This window comes from Drosophila biarmipes, chromosome 2L (genome assembly GCF_025231255.1).
Source record: "Drosophila biarmipes strain raj3 chromosome 2L, RU_DBia_V1.1, whole genome shotgun sequence".
In the NCBI taxonomy this organism is placed as follows: Eukaryota; Metazoa; Arthropoda; class Insecta; order Diptera; family Drosophilidae; genus Drosophila; species Drosophila biarmipes.
Genome location: NC_066612.1, coordinates 23,750,569 through 23,773,284, shown reverse-complemented (window position 1 = coordinate 23,773,284; position 22,716 = coordinate 23,750,569). Strand labels below are relative to the sequence as shown.

Sequence of the window (22,716 nt, the reverse complement as noted above, 5' to 3'; positions counted from 1 at the left end):
CATTTAGATACTCTGGTAAAGCAGCTAAAATTAATGCGGCTACAAGGGTACACTTATAATTATTTGTATTAAGACACAAGTTATGACATATTCTTATTACATATTTCTTTTTTAATCATAAACTAATCGAGTCCAATTAAATGTGGAAAAATGCGAATGGCCATAAAATAATCGGATAAGTGAATTGAAAGTTTCTTTCTCCTGTAAACGAACGTTGTAGCCCTGAAAAGGGCTTGTTTAAATTTCAGATTTCAAAATCTAAAATTACGATTGCGAGCATGTACCAGGTACTGTACTTTTTCACAATTTACTTCTTGGCAGCCGTAGTCTTGGCTTTCGGTTTCTTAGCGGTAGCAGGCGCCGCTGCTTTCTTCACCGCCTTTTTGGGCTTAGCAGAGGCCGCTGGCTTGGCCTTTGCTGCTTTTGCTGCCTTCGGCTTCACTGCGGTCGACTTGGCCTTCGCTGCTGCTGGCTTCGCCTTCACGGTTCCAGTTTTCTTTGCATCCTTGGCCTTCGCCTTCTCTGTTTTCTTCTTCTCTGCGGTCTTTTTGGTGGCCACAGCCTTCTTAGCCTTGGGCTTCTTGTCGGCAGCTGCGGCGGCAACTTTCTTGGCGGTGGCTCCGGTCTTTTTGACGGCTACCTTCTTGCTTTTCACCTTCTTCTCAGCAGACGCAGGCTTCGGCTTCGGATCCTTCTTGGCGGAGGCCGACAGTTTGAATGAACCAGACGCGCCTTTTCCCTTTGTTTGGATCAACTTTCCATTGACCACGGCAGATTTCAAGTATTTCTTTATGAATGGAGCCAGCTTCTGGGCATCGCATTTGTAGGTGGCGGTGATGTATTTCTTGATTGCCAGAAGAGATGAGCCACCTCGTTCCTTCAAATTCTTGATAGAAGCGTCCACCATTTGTTGAGTTGGCGGATGCGATGGCGGGGCAGCGGCCTTCTTTGCTTTTAAGGCAGCGGAACCAGATGCCTTTTTGGTGGCCAGCTTCTTCTCAACTGGCGCTGGGGGAGCAGCCACTGGGGAAGCGGACGTTGCAACTGCAGAATCAGACATTTTTTTTCACTAAACTACACTTTTTTGTATAGAAAACGGAGCGCGCGCTTGTGACCAACCTCCTTCGTTCGAATGAGAATCGAGGAGGAGAGCACTTCAACTGTGAGTCTGGCATCAGTCATTTGCTCTGCTAATTTTTGCTTGAAGTGCAAACTTATTTTCTTATTTTCAGGGCTTAAGATACTAAAACTAAATAATTTTTTTATCGTTTTACATTCAAAAACGATAAATTAAGAAGGTAATGTGCTAGAAATGTTATGTTCTTGTTTTTGTAACCTTTTATAGCCGTATCAACTTCAAGATTGACATTCGTAACATGAATAATTACTTTAAAAAAACATTTTAAAATAAGATTTCTAGAAATATTTTGTAACTTGCTAAGGAAAAATGAAGTTTGAACATTTTACTTTAAGTAATACTACAAGTCTTTATACTTATTATTACTTTAGGTATTTTTTTATTTGTTTCAAGTTGTCCCTTGGCTACATGCAAAATTGGCTGTGAGAACACACTCGGCAATAGTTTTCTGATTGTTAAAAATATAATTAACTTAAAATGTGGTATTTGTTCGATGTTTTCTTATATTTATTATGTCTTTGCTTAGCGCAGTCCAGCTTTTGGGGCATTGTTATTAATAGTTTTCACTACATTTTGCTAATATCCGTCCCTTATATAAATTCCATTGAGGCCTGAGACCACACTTAAGTTAATATTAAAGAAAAAATATAAAAAGTACATGTTTTAATATTTTTCTTGTTTTTTATAAGACGTTATGCATTCCTTAGCAGCTATGTCTAATTTATAAATAGCGCTCAAAAGTTTTTATATTTTTTGTTGATGTTTGAATGTCTTATGTTGATCGTGGTTGTTCCATATAACGCTACCCTTTCTCAATACATGCCGACATTCAAAACGAAATTTGTTAAAAAACATTTGATAAAAAAAAAATAAAATATATTGTAAAAAACTAATATTATATATTAGCTTTATCTAATATTTCAAAATACTCTAAACAATTTTCAGAAATATATACATATAGCTACAAACTGTTTATTTTGCGTCCCTATTAAAAAATATCTTGGAGGTTGCACTGCAGTTAAAATTATAAAGAAAATATATGAAATTTTGTTTATTAAACAACCAACAGATTCATTAGCCCAGTTAATATTTTTTTATGCTGCATTTAGTATTTTTTTTTATTTTTTCTGTTTGAAAGTCTTGACCATCGGTACCGCACAGCAGCTGTCACATAAAAAACCCCGGGAACTCAAATCAAAAGACAATTTCCGACTACTATTAAATTTATCAAGGCAGTACAAATTGGAAAAAATGAATTAACAATTATTCAATTCGCTTAAAAAAACGGGTCGGAAAATAATTTTCTTTATTTTTATGTTAAAGCCTCCAGATAAAATTAGTATCTCATTGAATTAATTTGTGGTCCTGAAAAGGACCGATTTGTACAAATTATGTAAGCGCACTGGCAGCCAGTTGAAGCCGTCTCGACTTAAGCACGCTCGCCGCGAATGCGACGGGCCAACTGGATGTCCTTGGGCATGATGGTGACACGCTTGGCATGAATGGCACACAAGTTGGTATCTTCAAAGAGGCCTACTAGATAGGCCTCGCTAGCTTCCTGCAGAGCCATCACCGCCGAGCTCTGGAATCGCAGGTCAGTCTTGAAGTCCTGAGCGATTTCACGCACCAGACGCTGGAAAGGCAGCTTGCGGATCAGCAGCTCGGTACTCTTCTGGTATCGACGGATCTCACGCAGGGCAACAGTTCCAGGGCGGTACCGATGAGGCTTCTTCACGCCTCCGGTGGCGGGGGCGCTCTTCCGAGCGGCCTTTGTAGCCAGTTGCTTGCGTGGCGCCTTGCCACCAGTCGATTTGCGAGCGGTTTGCTTGGTACGGGCCATTTTCGAATTCACTGCTGTTCACGTTCACTTCACGTTTCAAAACACAATAAACGATAGCCGCATTTGCTACCTCCTTATATAGCAAAACGGGGAGGGTTGAAAAGAGAGGGAAGCAGAGTCCATCTCAGTTGTCGAGCGGAGAGCGAGACGAACATATCTTTCGGACTCGCTCGTGTTTCTGGGGGTTTAGGTATAAATATGAGCTCGTCGAAAATTTGGAAATAGTTCTTCAGTGACTTTCGTACCGTGCAGTGTGTTAACAGTAGAGAAGAGAAGTGAAATATGACTGGTCGTGGTAAAGGAGGCAAAGGCTTGGGAAAAGGAGGCGCCAAGCGTCACCGCAAAGTGCTGCGTGACAACATCCAGGGTATCACGAAGCCAGCTATCCGCCGTTTGGCTCGTCGTGGCGGTGTAAAACGCATCTCCGGACTTATATACGAGGAAACACGAGGCGTTCTGAAGGTGTTCTTGGAGAACGTTATCCGTGATGCCGTCACCTACACCGAACACGCCAAGAGGAAGACCGTCACCGCCATGGACGTTGTGTACGCACTGAAGAGGCAAGGCCGCACCCTGTACGGCTTCGGCGGTTAAAAAACTAGTACAGCTTGTACTTTTTCAGCAATCGGTCCTTTTCAGGACCACCATTTAAATTTCCAAAGAGACACATTTTCCAATAATGCTTTGATTCGAAAGTTGATGCTTCATAAATAATATATGTTTATTGAACCAAAATGAAATTTGAAATGAAAGTGGTTCAGGTAGATACACATCTATTTTGTACAGGCTGTGCCGCAGATACAGCATTGACGGAAATTCGCCATTTTGCGATGAACCTCTTAGGTCTTATTCTGTCCGACTGCTATAGGACCAACGCTTATACAAAATCGACATCAGTTTCCCACACGTCCTTATACTTATTGTTTTAATAATATGGTATTAGTATTGAAAATTCTTCAATTCTTTGGTAACACCTTGGTCGTCCTGAAAAGGACGGTTGGGTTTGTTTATGTTTGTTTATGTACAAGTATGTATCAAACGTTTAAGCCTTCTTCTCGGTCTTTTTGGGCAACAGAACAGCCTGTATGTTGGGCAACACTCCACCCTGGGCAATGGTGACGCCGGAGAGCAGCTTGTTCAACTCCTCGTCGTTGCGGATGGCCAGCTGCAGATGACGCGGGATAATCCTAGTCTTCTTGTTGTCACGAGCAGCATTTCCAGCCAACTCGAGAACCTCAGCGGCCAGATATTCCATCACAGCAGCCAGGTAAACTGGAGCGCCGGCACCAACTCGCTCGGCATAGTTGCCCTTGCGGAGCAGACGGTGAATACGGCCTACTGGGAACTGAAGACCGGCACGGTTGGAGCGGGACTTCGCCTTTCCCTTCACTTTGCCACCTTTTCCACGACCAGACATTTTGCTTTACGAGTATTTCACTTAGTTCACTTTACACACTAAAAACGAATGCTCGACGAGCCCCGGGTAGCCACATATTTATACTTTTCCGTCTGCCTGCGCGTTCAGTTAGGGGTGGGTGCCCCAGACCTGAAAACATGGCTCGAGAAAAAGTATAAAGTTGAACGCGCTTGGGCACCATTATGATCAGTGAGTTGTGTTTGTGAAATCATAAGTGAAGTGAATAATGCCGCCGAAAACTAGTGGAAAGGCAGCCAAGAAGGCTGGCAAAGCCCAGAAGAACATCACCAAGAGCGACAAGAAGAAGAAGCGCAAGAGGAAGGAGAGCTACGCCATCTACATTTACAAGGTCCTGAAGCAGGTCCACCCCGACACGGGCATTTCGTCGAAGGCGATGAGCATCATGAACAGCTTTGTGAATGATATCTTCGAACGCATTGCTGCCGAGGCTTCTCGTCTGGCTCACTACAACAAGCGCTCGACTATCACCAGTCGGGAGATCCAAACGGCTGTTCGCCTACTTCTGCCCGGAGAGTTGGCGAAGCACGCCGTCAGTGAGGGAACCAAGGCTGTCACCAAGTACACCAGCTCCAAGTAATTTTCTCCTGCTGCGTATGGGGAGGAAGATCCAAAAAGGCCCTTTTCAGGGCCACAACATATTTAACCAAAGAAACTAAATTTTCAGCTTGCCGTTTGCCAATAAAATGCGTGATAAAAATTCAATTTATGTTTTTTTCTGAAGAACTTTGGAGCCATATATACTTTCCATTTAGATACTCTGGTAAAGCAGCTAAAATTAATGCGGCTACAAGGGTACACTTATAATTATTTGTATTAAGACACAAGTTATGACATATTCTTATTACATATTTCTTTTTTAATCATAAACTAATCGAGTCCAATCAAATGTGGAAAAATGCGAATGGCCATAAAATAATCGGATAAGTGAATTGAAAGTTTCTTTCTCCTGTAAACGAACGTTGTAGCCCTGAAAAGGGCTTGTTTAAATTTCAGATTTCAAAATCTAAAATTACGATTGCGAGCATGTACCAGGTACTGTACTTTTTCACAATTTACTTCTTGGCAGCCGTAGTCTTGGCTTTCGGTTTCTTAGCGGTAGCAGGCGCCGCTGCTTTCTTCACCGCCTTTTTGGGCTTAGCAGAGGCCGCTGGCTTGGCCTTTGCTGCTTTTGCTGCCTTCGGCTTCACTGCGGTCGACTTGGCCTTCGCTGCTGCTGGCTTCGCCTTCACGGTTCCAGTTTTCTTTGCATCCTTGGCCTTCGCCTTCTCTGTTTTCTTCTTCTCTGCGGTCTTTTTGGTGGCCACAGCCTTCTTAGCCTTGGGCTTCTTGTCGGCAGCTGCGGCGGCAACTTTCTTGGCGGTGGCTCCGGTCTTTTTGACGGCTACCTTCTTGCTTTTCACCTTCTTCTCAGCAGACGCAGGCTTCGGCTTCGGATCCTTCTTGGCGGAGGCCGACAGTTTGAATGAGCCAGACGCGCCTTTTCCCTTTGTTTGGATCAACTTTCCATTGACCACGGCAGATTTCAAGTATTTCTTTATGAATGGAGCCAGCTTCTGGGCATCGCATTTGTAGGTGGCGGTGATGTATTTCTTGATTGCCAGAAGAGATGAGCCACCTCGTTCCTTCAAATTCTTGATAGAAGCGTCCACCATTTGTTGAGTTGGCGGATGCGATGGCGGGGCAGCGGCCTTCTTTGCTTTTAAGGCAGCGGAACCAGATGCCTTTTTGGTGGCCAGCTTCTTCTCAACTGGCGCTGGGGGAGCAGCCACTGGGGAAGCGGACGTTGCAACTGCAGAATCAGACATTTTTTTTCACTAAACTACACTTTTTTGTATAGAAAACGGAGCGCGCGCTTGTGACCAACCTCCTTCGTTCGAATGAGAATCGAGGAGGAGAGCACTTCAACTGTGAGTCTGGCATCAGTCATTTGCTCTGCTAATTTTTGCTTGAAGTGCAAACTTATTTTCTTATTTTCAGGGCTTAAGATACTAAAACTAAATAATTTTTTTATCGTTTTACATTCAAAAACGATAAATTAAGAAGGTAATGTGCTAGAAATGTTATGTTCTTGTTTTTGTAACCTTTTATAGCCGTATCAACTTCAAGATTGACATTCGTAACATGAATAATTACTTTAAAAAAACATTTTAAAATAAGATTTCTAGAAATATTTTGTAACTTGCTAAGGAAAAATGAAGTTTGAACATTTTACTTTAAGTAATACTACAAGTCTTTATACTTATTATTACTTTAGGTATTTTTTTATTTGTTTCAAGTTGTCCCTTGGCTACATGCAAAATTGGCTGTGAGAACACACTCGGCAATAGTTTTCTGATTGTTAAAAATATAATTAACTTAAAATGTGGTATTTGTTCGATGTTTTCTTATATTTATTATGTCTTTGCTTAGCGCAGTCCAGATTTTGGGGCATTGTTATTAATAGTTTTCACTACATTTTGCTAATATCCGTCCCTTATATAAATTCCATTGAGGCCTGAGACCACACTTAAGTTAATATTAAAGAAAAAATATAAAAAGTACATGTTTTAATATTTTTCTTGTTTTTTATAAGACGTTATGCATTCCTTAGCAGCTATGTCTAATTTATAAATAGCGCTCAAAAGTTTTTATATTTTTTGTTGATGTTTGAATGTCTTATGTTGATCGTGGTTGTTCCATATAACGCTACCCTTTCTCAATACATGCCGACATTCAAAACGAAATTTGTTAAAAAACATTTGATAAAAAAAAAATAAAATATATTGTAAAAAACTAATATTATATATTAGCTTTATCTAATATTTCAAAATACTCTAAACAATTTTCAGAAATATATACATATAGCTACAAACTGTTTATTTTGCGTCCCTATTAAAAAATATCTTGGAGGTTGCACTGCAGTTAAAATTATAAAGAAAATATATGAAATTTTGTTTATTAAACAACCAACAGATTCATTAGCCCAGTTAATATTTTTTTATGCTGCATTTAGTATTTTTTTTTATTTTTTCTGTTTGAAAGTCTTGACCATCGGTACCGCACAGCAGCTGTCACATAAAAAACCCCGGGAACTCAAATCAAAAGACAATTTCCGACTACTATTAAATTTATCAAGGCAGTACAAATTGGAAAAAATGAATTAACAATTATTCAATTCGCTTAAAAAAACGGGTCGGAAAATAATTTTCTTTATTTTTATGTTAAAGCCTCCAGATAAAATTAGTATCTCATTGAATTAATTTGTGGTCCTGAAAAGGACCGATTTGTACAAATTATGTAAGCGCACTGGCAGCCAGTTGAAGCCGTCTCGACTTAAGCACGCTCGCCGCGAATGCGACGGGCCAACTGGATGTCCTTGGGCATGATGGTGACACGCTTGGCATGAATGGCACACAAGTTGGTATCTTCAAAGAGGCCTACTAGATAGGCCTCGCTAGCTTCCTGCAGAGCCATCACCGCCGAGCTCTGGAATCGCAGGTCAGTCTTGAAGTCCTGAGCGATTTCACGCACCAGACGCTGGAAAGGCAGCTTGCGGATCAGCAGCTCGGTACTCTTCTGGTATCGACGGATCTCACGCAGGGCAACAGTTCCAGGGCGGTACCGATGAGGCTTCTTCACGCCTCCGGTGGCGGGGGCGCTCTTGCGAGCGGCCTTTGTAGCCAGTTGCTTGCGTGGCGCCTTGCCACCAGTCGATTTGCGAGCGGTTTGCTTGGTACGGGCCATTTTCGAATTCACTGCTGTTCACGTTCACTTCACGTTTCAAAACACAATAAACGATAGCCGCATTTGCTACCTCCTTATATAGCAAAACGGGGAGGGTTGAAAAGAGAGGGAAGCAGAGTCCATCTCAGTTGTCGAGCGGAGAGCGAGACGAACATATCTTTCGGACTCGCTCGTGTTTCTGGGGGTTTAGGTATAAATATGAGCTCGTCGAAAATTTGGAAATAGTTCTTCAGTGACTTTCGTACCGTGCAGTGTGTTAACAGTAGAGAAGAGAAGTGAAATATGACTGGTCGTGGTAAAGGAGGCAAAGGCTTGGGAAAAGGAGGCGCCAAGCGTCACCGCAAAGTGCTGCGTGACAACATCCAGGGTATCACGAAGCCAGCTATCCGCCGTTTGGCTCGTCGTGGCGGTGTAAAACGCATCTCCGGACTTATATACGAGGAAACACGAGGCGTTCTGAAGGTGTTCTTGGAGAACGTTATCCGTGATGCCGTCACCTACACCGAACACGCCAAGAGGAAGACCGTCACCGCCATGGACGTTGTGTACGCACTGAAGAGGCAAGGCCGCACCCTGTACGGCTTCGGCGGTTAAAAAACTAGTACAGCTTGTACTTTTTCAGCAATCGGTCCTTTTCAGGACCACCATTTAAATTTCCAAAGAGACACATTTTCCAATAATGCTTTAATTCGAAAGTTGATGCTTCATAAATAATATATGTTTATTGAACCAAAATGAAATTTGAAATGAAAGTAGTTCAGGTAGATACACATCTATTTTGTACAGGCTGTGCCGCAGATACAGCATTGACGGAAATTCGCCATTTTGCGATGAACCTCTTAGGTCTTATTCTGTCCGACTGCTATAGGACCAACGCTTATACAAAATCGACATCAGTTTCCCACACGTCCTTATACTTATTGTTTTAATAATATGGTATTAGTATTGAAAATTCTTCAATTCTTTGGTAACACCTTGGTCGTCCTGAAAAGGACGGTTGGGTTTGTTTATGTTTGTTTATGTACAAGTATGTATCAAACGTTTAAGCCTTCTTCTCGGTCTTTTTGGGCAACAGAACAGCCTGTATGTTGGGCAACACTCCACCCTGGGCAATGGTGACGCCGGAGAGCAGCTTGTTCAACTCCTCGTCGTTGCGGATGGCCAGCTGCAGATGACGCGGGATAATCCTAGTCTTCTTGTTGTCACGAGCAGCATTTCCAGCCAACTCGAGAACCTCAGCGGCCAGATATTCCATCACAGCAGCCAGGTAAACTGGAGCGCCGGCACCAACTCGCTCGGCATAGTTGCCCTTGCGGAGCAGACGGTGAATACGGCCTACTGGGAACTGAAGACCGGCACGGTTGGAGCGGGACTTCGCCTTTCCCTTCACTTTGCCACCTTTTCCACGACCAGACATTTTGCTTTACGAGTATTTCACTTAGTTCACTTTACACACTGAAAACGAATGCTCGACGAGCCCCGGGTAGCCACTATTTATACTTTTCCGTCTGCCTGCGCGTTCAGTTAGGGGTGGGTGCCCCAGACCTGAAAACATGGCTCGAGAAAAAGTATAAAGTTGAACGCGCTTGGGCACCATTATGATCAGTGAGTTGTGTTTGTGAAATCATAAGTGAAGTGAATAATGCCGCCGAAAACTAGTGGAAAGGCAGCCAAGAAGGCTGGCAAAGCCCAGAAGAACATCACCAAGAGCGACAAGAAGAAGAAGCGCAAGAGGAAGGAGAGCTACGCCATCTACATTTACAAGGTCCTGAAGCAGGTCCACCCCGACACGGGCATTTCGTCGAAGGCGATGAGCATCATGAACAGCTTTGTGAATGATATCTTCGAACGCATTGGTGCCGAGGCTTCTCGTCTGGCTCACTACAACAAGCGCTCGACTATCACCAGTCGGGAGATCCAAACGGCTGTTCGCCTACTTCTGCCCGGAGAGTTGGCGAAGCACGCCGTCAGTGAGGGAACCAAGGCTGTCACCAAGTACACCAGCTCCAAGTAATTTTCTCCTGCTGCGTATGGGGAGGAAGATCCAAAAAGGCCCTTTTCAGGGCCACAACATATTTAACCAAAGAAACTAAATTTTCAGCTTGCCGTTTGCCAATAAAATGCGTGATAAAAATTCAATTTATGTTTTTTTCTGAAGAACTTTGGAGCCATATATACTTTCCATTTAGATACTCTGGTAAAGCAGCTAAAATTAATGCGGCTACAAGGGTACACTTATAATTATTTGTATTAAGACACAAGTTATGACATATTCTTATTACATATTTCTTTTTTAATCATAAACTAATCGAGTCCAATTAAATGTGGAAAAATGCGAATGGCCATAAAATAATCGGATAAGTGAATTGAAAGTTTCTTTCTCCTGTAAACGAACGTTGTAGCCCTGAAAAGGGCTTGTTTAAATTTCAGATTTCAAAATCTAAAATTACGATTGCGAGCATGTACCAGGTACTGTACTTTTTCACAATTTACTTCTTGGCAGCCGTAGTCTTGGCTTTCGGTTTCTTAGCGGTAGCAGGCGCCGCTGCTTTCTTCACCGCCTTTTTGGGCTTAGCAGAGGCCGCTGGCTTGGCCTTTGCTGCTTTTGCTGCCTTCGGCTTCACTGCGGTCGACTTGGCCTTCGCTGCTGCTGGCTTCGCCTTCACGGTTCCAGTTTTCTTTGCATCCTTGGCCTTCGCCTTCTCTGTTTTCTTCTTCTCTGCGGTCTTTTTGGTGGCCACAGCCTTCTTAGCCTTGGGCTTCTTGTCGGCAGCTGCGGCGGCAACTTTCTTGGCGGTGGCTCCGGTCTTTTTGACGGCTACCTTCTTGCTTTTCACCTTCTTCTCAGCAGACGCAGGCTTCGGCTTCGGATCCTTCTTGGCGGAGGCCGACAGTTTGAATGAACCAGACGCGCCTTTTCCCTTTGTTTGGATCAACTTTCCATTGACCACGGCAGATTTCAAGTATTTCTTTATGAATGGAGCCAGCTTCTGGGCATCGCATTTGTAGGTGGCGGTGATGTATTTCTTGATTGCCAGAAGAGATGAGCCACCTCGTTCCTTCAAATTCTTGATAGAAGCGTCCACCATTTGTTGAGTTGGCGGATGCGATGGCGGGGCAGCGGCCTTCTTTGCTTTTAAGGCAGCGGAACCAGATGCCTTTTTGGTGGCCAGCTTCTTCTCAACTGGCGCTGGGGGAGCAGCCACTGGGGAAGCGGACGTTGCAACTGCAGAATCAGACATTTTTTTTCACTAAACTACACTTTTTTGTATAGAAAACGGAGCGCGCGCTTGTGACCAACCTCCTTCGTTCGAATGAGAATCGAGGAGGAGAGCACTTCAACTGTGAGTCTGGCATCAGTCATTTGCTCTGCTAATTTTTGCTTGAAGTGCAAACTTATTTTCTTATTTTCAGGGCTTAAGATACTAAAACTAAATAATTTTTTTATCGTTTTACATTCAAAAACGATAAATTAAGAAGGTAATGTGCTAGAAATGTTATGTTCTTGTTTTTGTAACCTTTTATAGCCGTATCAACTTCAAGATTGACATTCGTAACATGAATAATTACTTTAAAAAAACATTTTAAAATAAGATTTCTAGAAATATTTTGTAACTTGCTAAGGAAAAATGAAGTTTGAACATTTTACTTTAAGTAATACTACAAGTCTTTATACTTATTATTACTTTAGGTATTTTTTTATTTGTTTCAAGTTGTCCCTTGGCTACATGCAAAATTGGCTGTGAGAACACACTCGGCAATAGTTTTCTGATTGTTAAAAATATAATTAACTTAAAATGTGGTATTTGTTCGATGTTTTCTTATATTTATTATGTCTTTGCTTAGCGCAGTCCAGCTTTTGGGGCATTGTTATTAATAGTTTTCACTACATTTTGCTAATATCCGTCCCTTATATAAATTCCATTGAGGCCTGAGACCACACTTAAGTTAATATTAAAGAAAAAATATAAAAAGTACATGTTTTAATATTTTTCTTGTTTTTTATAAGACGTTATGCATTCCTTAGCAGCTATGTCTAATTTATAAATAGCGCTCAAAAGTTTTTATATTTTTTGTTGATGTTTGAATGTCTTATGTTGATCGTGGTTGTTCCATATAACGCTACCCTTTCTCAATACATGCCGACATTCAAAACGAAATTTGTTAAAAAACATTTGATAAAAAAAAAATAAAATATATTGTAAAAAACTAATATTATATATTAGCTTTATCTAATATTTCAAAATACTCTAAACAATTTTCAGAAATATATACATATAGCTACAAACTGTTTATTTTGCGTCCCTATTAAAAAATATCTTGGAGGTTGCACTGCAGTTAAAATTATAAAGAAAATATATGAAATTTTGTTTATTAAACAACCAACAGATTCATTAGCCCAGTTAATATTTTTTTATGCTGCATTTAGTATTTTTTTTTATTTTTTCTGTTTGAAAGTCTTGACCATCGGTACCGCACAGCAGCTGTCACATAAAAAACCCCGGGAACTCAAATCAAAAGACAATTTCCGACTACTATTAAATTTATCAAGGCAGTACAAATTGGAAAAAATGAATTAACAATTATTCAATTCGCTTAAAAAAACGGGTCGGAAAATAATTTTCTTTATTTTTATGTTAAAGCCTCCAGATAAAATTAGTATCTCATTGAATTAATTTGTGGTCCTGAAAAGGACCGATTTGTACAAATTATGTAAGCGCACTGGCAGCCAGTTGAAGCCGTCTCGACTTAAGCACGCTCGCCGCGAATGCGACGGGCCAACTGGATGTCCTTGGGCATGATGGTGACACGCTTGGCATGAATGGCACACAAGTTGGTATCTTCAAAGAGGCCTACTAGATAGGCCTCGCTAGCTTCCTGCAGAGCCATCACCGCCGAGCTCTGGAATCGCAGGTCAGTCTTGAAGTCCTGAGCGATTTCACGCACCAGACGCTGGAAAGGCAGCTTGCGGATCAGCAGCTCGGTACTCTTCTGGTATCGACGGATCTCACGCAGGGCAACAGTTCCAGGGCGGTACCGATGAGGCTTCTTCACGCCTCCGGTGGCGGGGGCGCTCTTGCGAGCGGCCTTTGTAGCCAGTTGCTTGCGTGGCGCCTTGCCACCAGTCGATTTGCGAGCGGTTTGCTTGGTACGGGCCATTTTCGAATTCACTGCTGTTCACGTTCACTTCACGTTTCAAAACACAATAAACGATAGCCGCATTTGCTACCTCCTTATATAGCAAAACGGGGAGGGTTGAAAAGAGAGGGAAGCAGAGTCCATCTCAGTTGTCGAGCGGAGAGCGAGACGAACATATCGTTCGGACTCGCTCGTGTTTCTGGGGGTTTAGGTATAAATATGAGCTCGTCGAGAATTTGGAAATAGTTCTTCAGTGACTTTCGTACCGTGCAGTGTGTTAACAGTAGAGAAGAGAAGTGAAATATGACTGGTCGTGGTAAAGGAGGCAAAGGCTTGGGAAAAGGAGGCGCCAAGCGTCATCGCAAAGTGCTGCGTGACAACATCCAGGGTATCACGAAGCCAGCTATCCGCCGTTTGGCTCGTCGTGGCGGTGTAAAACGCATCTCCGGACTTATATACGAGGAAACACGAGGCGTTCTGAAGGTGTTCTTGGAGAACGTTATCCGTGATGCCGTCACCTACACCGAACACGCCAAGAGGAAGACCGTCACCGCCATGGACGTTGTGTACGCACTGAAGAGGCAAGGCCGCACCCTGTACGGCTTCGGCGGTTAAAAAACTAGTACAGCTTGTACTTTTTCAGCAATCGGTCCTTTTCAGGACCACCATTTAAATTTCCAAAGGAGACACATTTTCCAATAATGCTTTGATTTGAAAGTTGATGCTTCATAAATAATATATGTTTATTGAACCAAAATGAAATTTGAAATGAAAGTAGTTCAGGTAGATACACATCTATTTTGTACAGGCTGTGCCGCAGATACAGCATTGACGGAAATTCGCCATTTTGCGATGAACCTCTTAGGTCTTATTCTGTCCGACTGCTATAGGACCAACGCTTATACAAAATCGACATCAGTTTCCCACACGTCCTTATACTTATTGTTTTAATAATATGGTATTAGTATTGAAAATTCTTCAATTCTTTGGTAACACCTTGGTCGTCCTGAAAAGGACGGTTGGGTTTGTTTATGTTTGTTTATGTACAAGTATGTATCAAACGTTTAAGCCTTCTTCTCGGTCTTTTTGGGCAACAGAACAGCCTGTATGTTGGGCAACACTCCACCCTGGGCAATGGTGACGCCGGAGAGCAGCTTGTTCAACTCCTCGTCGTTGCGGATGGCCAGCTGCAGATGACGCGGGATAATCCTAGTCTTCTTGTTGTCACGAGCAGCATTTCCAGCCAACTCGAGAACCTCAGCGGCCAGATATTCCATCACAGCAGCCAGGTAAACTGGAGCGCCGGCACCAACTCGCTCGGCATAGTTGCCCTTGCGGAGCAGACGGTGAATACGGCCTACTGGGAACTGAAGACCGGCACGGTTGGAGCGGGACTTCGCCTTTCCCTTCACTTTGCCACCTTTTCCACGACCAGACATTTTGCTTTACGAGTATTTCACTTAGTTCACTTTACACACTGAAAACGAATGCTCGACGAGCCCCGGGTAGCCACTATTTATACTTTTCCGTCTGCCTGCGCGTTCAGTTAGGGGTGGGTGCCCCAGACCTGAAAACATGGCTCGAGAAAAAGTATAAAGTTGAACGCGCTTGGGCACCATTATGATCAGTGAGTTGTGTTTGTGAAATCATAAGTGAAGTGAATAATGCCGCCGAAAACTAGTGGAAAGGCAGCCAAGAAGGCTGGCAAAGCCCAGAAGAACATCATCAAGAGCGACAAGAAGAAGAAGCGCAAGAGGAAGGAGAGCTACGCCATCTACATTTACAAGGTCCTGAAGCAGGTCCACCCCGACACGGGCATTTCGTCGAAGGCGATGAGCATCATGAACAGCTTTGTGAATGATATCTTCGAACGCATTGCTGCCGAGGCTTCTCGTCTGGCTCACTACAACAAGCGCTCGACTATCACCAGTCGGGAGATCCAAACGGCTGTTCGCCTACTTCTGCCCGGAGAGTTGGCGAAGCACGCCGTCAGTGAGGGAACCAAGGCTGTCACCAAGTACACCAGCTCCAAGTAATTTTCTCCTGCTGCGTATGGGGAGGAAGATCCAAAAAGGCCCTTTTCAGGGCCACAACATATTTAACCAAAGAAACTAAATTTTCAGCTTGCCGTTTGCCAATAAAATGCGTGATAAAAGTTCAATTTGTGTTTTTTTCTGAAGAACTTTGGAGCCTTATATACTTTCCATTTAGATACTCTGGTAAAGCAGCTAAAATTAATGCGGCTACAAGGGTACACTTATAATTATTTGTATTAAGACACAAGTTATGACATATTCTTATTACATATTTCTTTTTTAATCATAAACTAATCGAGTCCAATTAAATGTGGAAAAATGCGAATGGCCATAAAATAATCGGATAAGTGAATTGAAAGTTTCTTTCTCCTGTAAACGAACGTTGTAGCCCTGAAAAGGGCTTGTTTAAATTTCAGATTTCAAAATCTAAAATTACGATTGCGAGCATGTACCAGGTACTGTACTTTTTCACAATTTACTTCTTGGCAGCCGTAGTCTTGGCTTTCGGTTTCTTAGCGGTAGCAGGCGCCGCTGCTTTCTTCACCGCCTTTTTGGGCTTAGCAGAGGCCGCTGGCTTGGCCTTTGCTGCTTTTGCTGCCTTCGGCTTCACTGCGGTCGACTTGGCCTTCGCTGCTGCTGGCTTCGCCTTCACGGTTCCAGTTTTCTTTGCATCCTTGGCCTTCGCCTTCTCTGTTTTCTTCTTCTCTGCGGTCTTTTTGGTGGCCACAGCCTTCTTAGCCTTGGGCTTCTTGTCGGCAGCTGCGGCGGCAACTTTCTTGGCGGTGGCTCCGGTCTTTTTGACGGCTACCTTCTTGCTTTTCACCTTCTTCTCAGCAGACGCAGGCTTCGGCTTCGGATCCTTCTTGGCGGAGGCCGACAGTTTGAATGAACCAGACGCGCCTTTTCCCTTTGTTTGGATCAACTTTCCATTGACCACGGCAGATTTCAAGTATTTCTTTATGAATGGAGCCAGCTTCTGGGCATCGCATTTGTAGGTGGCGGTGATGTATTTCTTGATTGCCAGAAGAGATGAGCCACCTCGTTCCTTCAAATTCTTGATAGAAGCGTCCACCATTTGTTGAGTTGGCGGATGCGATGGCGGGGCAGCGGCCTTCTTTGCTTTTAAGGCAGCGGAACCAGATGCCTTTTTGGTGGCCAGCTTCTTCTCAACTGGCGCTGGGGGAGCAGCCACTGGGGAAGCGGACGTTGCAACTGCAGAATCAGACATTTTTTTTCACTAAACTACACTTTTTTGTATAGAAAAAGGAGCGCGCGCTTGTGACCAACCTCCTTCGTTCGAATGAGAATCGAGGAGGAGAGCACTTCAACTGTGAGTCTGGCATCAGTCATTTGCTCTGCTAATTTTTGCTTGAAGTGCAAACTTATTTTCTTATTTTCAGGGCTTAAGATACTAAAACTAAATAATTTTTTTATCGTTTTACATTCAAAAACGATAAATTAAGAAGGTAATGTGCTAGAAATGTTATGTTCTTGTTTTTGTAACCTTTTATAGCCGTATCAACTTCAAGATTGACATTCGTAACATGAATAATTACTTTAAAAAAACATTTTAAAATAAGATTTCTAGAAATATTTTGTAACTTGCTAAGGAAAAATGAAGTTTGAACATTTTACTTTAAGTAATACTACAAGTCTTTATACTTATTATTACTTTAGGTATTTTTTTATTTGTTTCAAGTTGTCCCTTGGCTACATGCAAAATTGGCTGTGAGAACACACTCGGCAATAGTTTTCTGATTGTTAAAAATATAATTAACTTAAAATGTGGTATTTGTTCGATGTTTTCTTATATTTATTATGTCTTTGCTTAGCGCAGTCCAGCTTTTGGGGCATTTTTATTAATAGTTTTCACTACATTTTGCTAATATCCGTCCCATATATAAATTCCATTGAGGCCTGAGACCACACTTAAGTTAATATTAAAGAAAAAATATAAAAAGTACATGTTTTAATATTTTTCTTGTTTTTTATAAGACGTTATGCATTCCTTAGCAGCTATGTCTAATTTATAAATAGCGCTCAAAAGTTTTTATATTTTTTGTTGATGTTTGAATGTCTTATGTTGATCGTGGTTGTTCCATATAACGCTACCCTTTCTCAATACATGCCGACATTCAAAACGAAATTTGTTAAAAAACATTTGATAAAAAAAAAATAAAATATATTGTAAAAAACTAATATTATATATTAGCTTTATCTAATATTTCAAAATACTCTAAACAATTTTCAGAAATATATACATATAGCTACAAACTGTTTATTTTGCGTCCCTATTAAAAAATATCTTGGAGGTTGCACTGCAGTTAAAATTATAAAGAAAATATATGAAATTTTGTTTATTAAACAACCAACAGATTCATTAGCCCAGTTAATATTTTTTTATGCTGCATTTAGTATTTTTTTTTATTTTTTCTGTTTGAAAGTCTTGACCATCGGTACCGCACAGCAGCTGTCACATAAAAAACCCCGGGAACTCAAATCAAAAGACAATTTCCGACTACTATTAAATTTATCAAGGCAGTACAAATTGGAAAAAATGAATTAACAATTATTCAATTCGCTTAAAAAAACGGGTCGGAAAATAATTTTCTTTATTTTTATGTTAAAGCCTCCAGATAAAATTAGTATCTCATTGAATTAATTTGTGGTCCTGAAAAGGACCGATTTGTACAAATTATGTAAGCGCACTGGCAGCCAGTTGAAGCCGTCTCGACTTAAGCACGCTCGCCGCGAATGCGACGGGCCAACTGGATGTCCTTGGGCATGATGGTGACACGCTTGGCATGAATGGCACACAAGTTGGTATCTTCAAAGAGGCCTACTAGATAGGCCTCGCTAGCTTCCTGCAGAGCCATCACCGCCGAGCTCTGGAATCGCAGGTCAGTCTTGAAGTCCTGAGCGATTTCACGCACCAGACGCTGGAAAGGCAGCTTGCGGATCAGCAGCTCGGTACTCTTCTGGTATCGACGGATCTCACGCAGGGCAACAGTTCCAGGGCGGTACCGATGAGGCTTCTTCACGCCTCCGGTGGCGGGGGCGCTCTTGCGAGCGGCCTTTGTAGCCAGTTGCTTGCGTGGCGCCTTGCCACCAGTCGATTTGCGAGCGGTTTGCTTGGTACGGGCCATTTTCGAATTCACTGCTGTTCACGTTCACTTCACGTTTCAAAACACAATAAACGATAGCCGCATTTGCTACCTCCTTATATAGCAAAACGGGGAGGGTTGAAAAGAGAGGGAAGCAGAGTCCATCTCAGTTGTCGAGCGGAGAGCGAGACGAACATATCTTTCGGACTCGCTCGTGTTTCTGGGGGTTTAGGTATAAATATGAGCTCGTCGAAAATTTGGAAATAGTTCTTCAGTGACTTTCGTACCGTGCAGTGTGTTAACAGTAGAGAAGAGAAGTGAAATATGACTGGTCGTGGTAAAGGAGGCAAAGGCTTGGGAAAAGGAGGCGCCAAGCGTCACCGCAAAGTGCTGCGTGACAACATCCAGGGTATCACGAAGCCAGCTATCCGCCGTTTGGCTCGTCGTGGCGGTGTAAAACGCATCTCCGGACTTATATAAGTTAACTGAAGTTAACCAAGCAGCGGCAATGTCCGATTATTTAAGAGTTCGCTCTGGCCAAACTGCTGACATAGCGTCTGGCCGGAAGCCCATGCATAGCGGCAAGCACTGCACATTTGCGTGGCCGCTATGAAATACTTTTTGTTAGCTTTAAGTTTCAGTTTGTGTCAGAGTCTCATACAATAAAGAGCATAAAACCAATCTCCGGCACTGCCGTTAATTTGTAAATTCATTTGTTGAATTGGTCACCGCGCCTCAAGGGCCGTGACAACGGGGCAAGTGCTCCCATCATAACTCCTGTTACAGGAAGGATCCCCCCGGCAACCGCCAGGGAACTCAACCACTGCCTATAAGGAGTGGCAACACCCCCCCCTGCAACCGCAAGGGGAAATCATCTCACAAATACCTCCGGCGTCTGCGGCATCATCGACTGCAGCGAGGGATAACTAACCACCATTACATTAACTACCAATCAATTTATATTTACTGGCGCCCATCGTAAAAGAACCATGTAAGTGAGCACTTTTATTTACACCATTTTTCTATGTCTGCATGAATTTTTTTTTTTTGTGTGTATAAAAAAAAGAAAGAAGGGCAAGAATAGTAAAATATTGTGCCTTACGCTAACAAAAAAACTGCAGCCCCATAAAATTTAAAAAAAAAAAAAAAATTTTTTAAATAATCTTTGTTAGTTGGCTGACGGTTTGGCATTAACATTGTTTACCTATTATAAAATATCTAAACCAATTATTGTCCCAATATTGTTTGCATTTCTATTTTTGTGAATAAATAAATGAGTATTTCTACATAACACAAAAAGTGCGGAATAAAAATTCCTAACCAAAACCAAAAAATCGCTGGCAAAAAATTTTAAATTTCAATCGGAAATAATTCATATAATCGCGTGTATTTAATTCAGCTTTTATATGTCTTTTTTGTTACACAAGAATTCTTGGTATTAGCCGCGCAGTTTTGGTTATTTATTTTTCTTTTCCGTTTTGTTTCCCCACTCCACTTTCGAGAACACGATACGGCCGCGCATGCAGTGTGGCACTTTGTTGTTTTTGTTGTTTTTTTTCTCTGTTTGCATAAGCGGCGGCTCAGTCCCCGCGCACCCCTCGCCTTACCGCTACTTGACACAGCAGTAGCGCGACTTGACGAGCCCGCTCACATAACTGAAGCGGTAGCTCAGCCCCCGCGGCCCCTTAACCATTCCAATCGCCTCCATCGGCACATAATTCATACATAAATATTTTTTCTTTCGGGCGACTTTATAGCCGCAGCTCCACATGAGCAATCCGTTTCAACAATATAGAAACATAAGACAACTCTCTAGCGATTCTGAGTCGGAGACCGAAGGGCCGGCCAGATCTTCCACCCCTAAAAGCGTTAACGCTAGCGCTCCCATACTCGCGAACATGGCTTTCAGCATGGAACAGATGACGGCCACCATACAGGCGGCCGTTCAACATGCTGTTCAAGAAGCCAATATCGAACACCAGCGCAGAGAAAACGAAATGCGCCTGGCTATACACCGTCTGACCGAACTGGTCAACGAAAGACAAATCGCTCCCGCCCAAGCGGAGGCTCCCCAAATAAAAAAATATGAGCCTATAGAAATTAGGAACGACATCAAGTGTGACGAGCCCCTAGACGCCGTCAAGTCCCTCCCCGAATTTTCGGGAGCACAGGAAGCATACGTCTCCTGGAGACAAGCGGCAGTAGCCGCATATTACATTTTCAGAAATTACGAACATAGCTCGCGCCATTATCAGGCGGTTATTATTATTAGGAATAAAATAAGGGGCCCTGCCGATGCCGTACTGTCTTCGTTTGGCACTGTACTAAATTTCGACGCGATTATAAATCGACTCGATTTTACGTACAATGATAAGCGGCAGATGCACGTTATCGAGCAGGAAATGGGTACTCTTAGGCAGGGAAATATGACCCTTCTCCAATACTACGACGAGGTCGAGAGAAAACTCACCTTGCTCACCAACAAAGCTACCATGTCGTACGAAGCCTCGGCGGCAAAAGTTTTGTGTGACAAATTCCGGGATGACGCACTCCGAGTATTTATCTCGGGTCTTAAGCGCAGCCTCACGGATGTCCTTTTCTCGGCAAAACCGAAAGATATGCCTTCAGCTCTCGCTTTGGCACAAGAAGTGGAATCCAACCACGAAAGATACTCCTTCGCGGCTTCTTTCGCCAAAAGCCAAGAGGATAAAGATAGGAAACAGCACCCGAAAGCGCAAGAGTACCGACAGGCCTCTGCGCAGACAAATGCACAAACAAATGCTGGAAAAAATCCGTACTACGTCAAACAACACAAGGCGCAAGTACACTCCGCCCCATACAGTGGAGGCGCTCCTGAACCCATGGACATCGACCCATCGCTGTCCAAAATGCTTCGGCCATCCCAGGCCCCGGCGTACCAAAACAGGAAGCCGGCTGAGTCCGATCGATCTGCCCCACACAAAAGGCAGAGGGTTAATCACGTCGCGCAGAGCGCGAGCGATGCTGGGAACAAATATGCCGCCGCAGCTTCAAGCGCGGCCCAGGAAATTGACGACGACGCTATTAATGATTACGATTCGGACGTCATAAATTTTTTAGAGGAAAGTCCCTGCTACCCGTCATCAGACGAAGAGTAGCAGGTGTAGAAATGAAGCTTTTAATAGACACGGGCGCGTCAAAAAATTTCATCCGTCCATACGAGGGGTTGAAAGGCGTCCGCCCAGTAGATTCGCCATTCTCAGTACATTCCATCCATGGCGTCACCACAATAACGAAAAAATGCTTTGTTTCCATGTTTAACTTGAAGGCTACGTTCTTCATTCTACCAGATTTGTCCTCCTTTGATGCCATCATCGGACTTGACCTGCTAAAACAAGCAGGGGCATCACTTAACCTAGCTTCCGGGCACCTCAGATGGGGCACCGAGACGGAAAAGCTAGAGTTCCAATCATGTCCCAACGTAAATTTCACTGAGGTGGACTGCTCTAGCGCACCACCTTTGGTCAGAAAAGCATTTTCAAAAATGCTAAGCGACAGGAAAAACGCCTTCGCAAGCCCAAATGAGGCGTTACCTTACAACACATCTGTGGTAGCCACCATCAGGACGGTTGATGAGGAGCCCATTTATGCCAGACCCTATCCGTATCCGATGGGAGCGGCAGATTTCGTCAATGGCGAAATCCAAGACCTTCTAAAAAACGGCATAATCCAGAAGTCGAGATCCCCCTACAATAACCCAATATGGGTAGTAGACAAAAAGGGCACCGACGAGGCTGGAAACCGTAAAATGCGGCTAGTATTAGACTTTCGAAAATTGAACGAGAGGACAATACCGGATCGCTACCCTATGCCAATTATCCCTATGATACTAGGGAATTTAGGCAAAGCCAAATACTTTACAACGCTCGATTTAAAGGCCGGCTACCACCAAATTATTCTGGCAGAACGTGACCGTGAGAAAACTTCCTTTTCCGTAAACGGGGGAAAATACGAGTTCCGTCGACTGCCATTCGGGTTAAGAAATGCTGCCAGCATCTTCCAAAGAACCATCGACGACGTACTGCGAGAACAGATTGGCAAATTTTGCTACGTCTATGTCGATGATGTCATCGTCTTCTCAGAGGACGAAAACGCCCACATACAACACGTGGACTGGGTTCTAAAGAGCCTACACGACGCTAACATGAGAGTGTCGGCGGAAAAATCGGTCTTCTTCAAAAAAAGCGTAAAATTTTTGGGGTTTGTAGTCACCAACGAGGGGACCACGACAGACCCAGAAAAGGTCAGGGCCATTAAAG

The 22,716-nt window shown here is 43.0% G+C and overlaps 4 protein-coding genes and 1 pseudogene across 6 annotated transcripts; 3 read left to right on the top strand and 2 right to left on the bottom strand.

Moving 5' to 3' along the window:
* Window positions 1–2,501: 2,501 nt before the first annotated feature.
* Window positions 2,502–8,167, bottom strand: LOC127010664 (uncharacterized). The gene is given in 2 exon segments (XM_050885058.1): window positions 2,502–2,984; window positions 7,729–8,167. Coding segments are annotated over 2 exon segments (828 nt in total). The 5' UTR covers window positions 8,140–8,167; the 3' UTR covers window positions 2,502–2,567.
* On the top strand, window positions 4,622–4,993 carry LOC122818053 (histone H2B). Its single transcript, XM_050884809.1, has one exon. It carries the CDS (start codon window positions 4,622–4,624, stop codon window positions 4,991–4,993), a length of 372 nt encoding a protein of 123 aa, XP_050740766.1.
* A 1,334-nt stretch (window positions 8,168–9,501) lies between the features above and the next one.
* LOC122818055 (histone H2B) lies at window positions 9,502–15,439 on the top strand. Of its 3 annotated transcripts, none has more exons than XM_050885536.1 (2): window positions 9,502–9,744; window positions 14,960–15,439. In XM_050885536.1, exon 2 carries the CDS (start codon window positions 15,111–15,113, stop codon window positions 15,312–15,314), a length of 204 nt encoding a protein of 67 aa, XP_050741493.1. In that variant the 5' UTR covers window positions 9,502–9,744; window positions 14,960–15,110; the 3' UTR covers window positions 15,315–15,439. The 3 variants fall into 3 exon arrangements, with proteins under 3 accessions (XP_050741493.1, XP_050741492.1, XP_043947450.2); XM_050885535.1 differs by lacking the exon at window positions 9,502–9,744 and adding an exon at window positions 14,663–14,905; XM_044091515.2 differs by lacking the exon at window positions 9,502–9,744 and having other exon boundaries at window positions 14,663–15,439.
* On the top strand, window positions 9,739–10,153 carry LOC127010765 (histone H2B-like). The gene has a single exon (XM_050885539.1). The coding sequence runs from the start codon at window positions 9,782–9,784 to the stop codon at window positions 10,151–10,153; it is 372 nt and encodes a 123-aa protein (XP_050741496.1). The 5' UTR covers window positions 9,739–9,781.
* Window positions 12,823–18,488, bottom strand: LOC127010663 (uncharacterized; annotated as a pseudogene).
* Window positions 18,489–22,716: the final 4,228 nt, after the last annotated feature.

Bases quoted from the DNA above. Each gene is read 5' to 3' on its own strand.
- LOC122818055 (XM_044091515.2), top strand. From the start codon at position 14,943: ATGCCGCCGAAAACTAGTGGAAAGGCAGCCAAGAAGGCTGGCAAAGCC.
- LOC122818053 (XM_050884809.1), top strand. From the start codon at position 4,622: ATGCCGCCGAAAACTAGTGGAAAGGCAGCCAAGAAGGCTGGCAAAGCC.
- LOC127010765 (XM_050885539.1), top strand. From the start codon at position 9,782: ATGCCGCCGAAAACTAGTGGAAAGGCAGCCAAGAAGGCTGGCAAAGCC.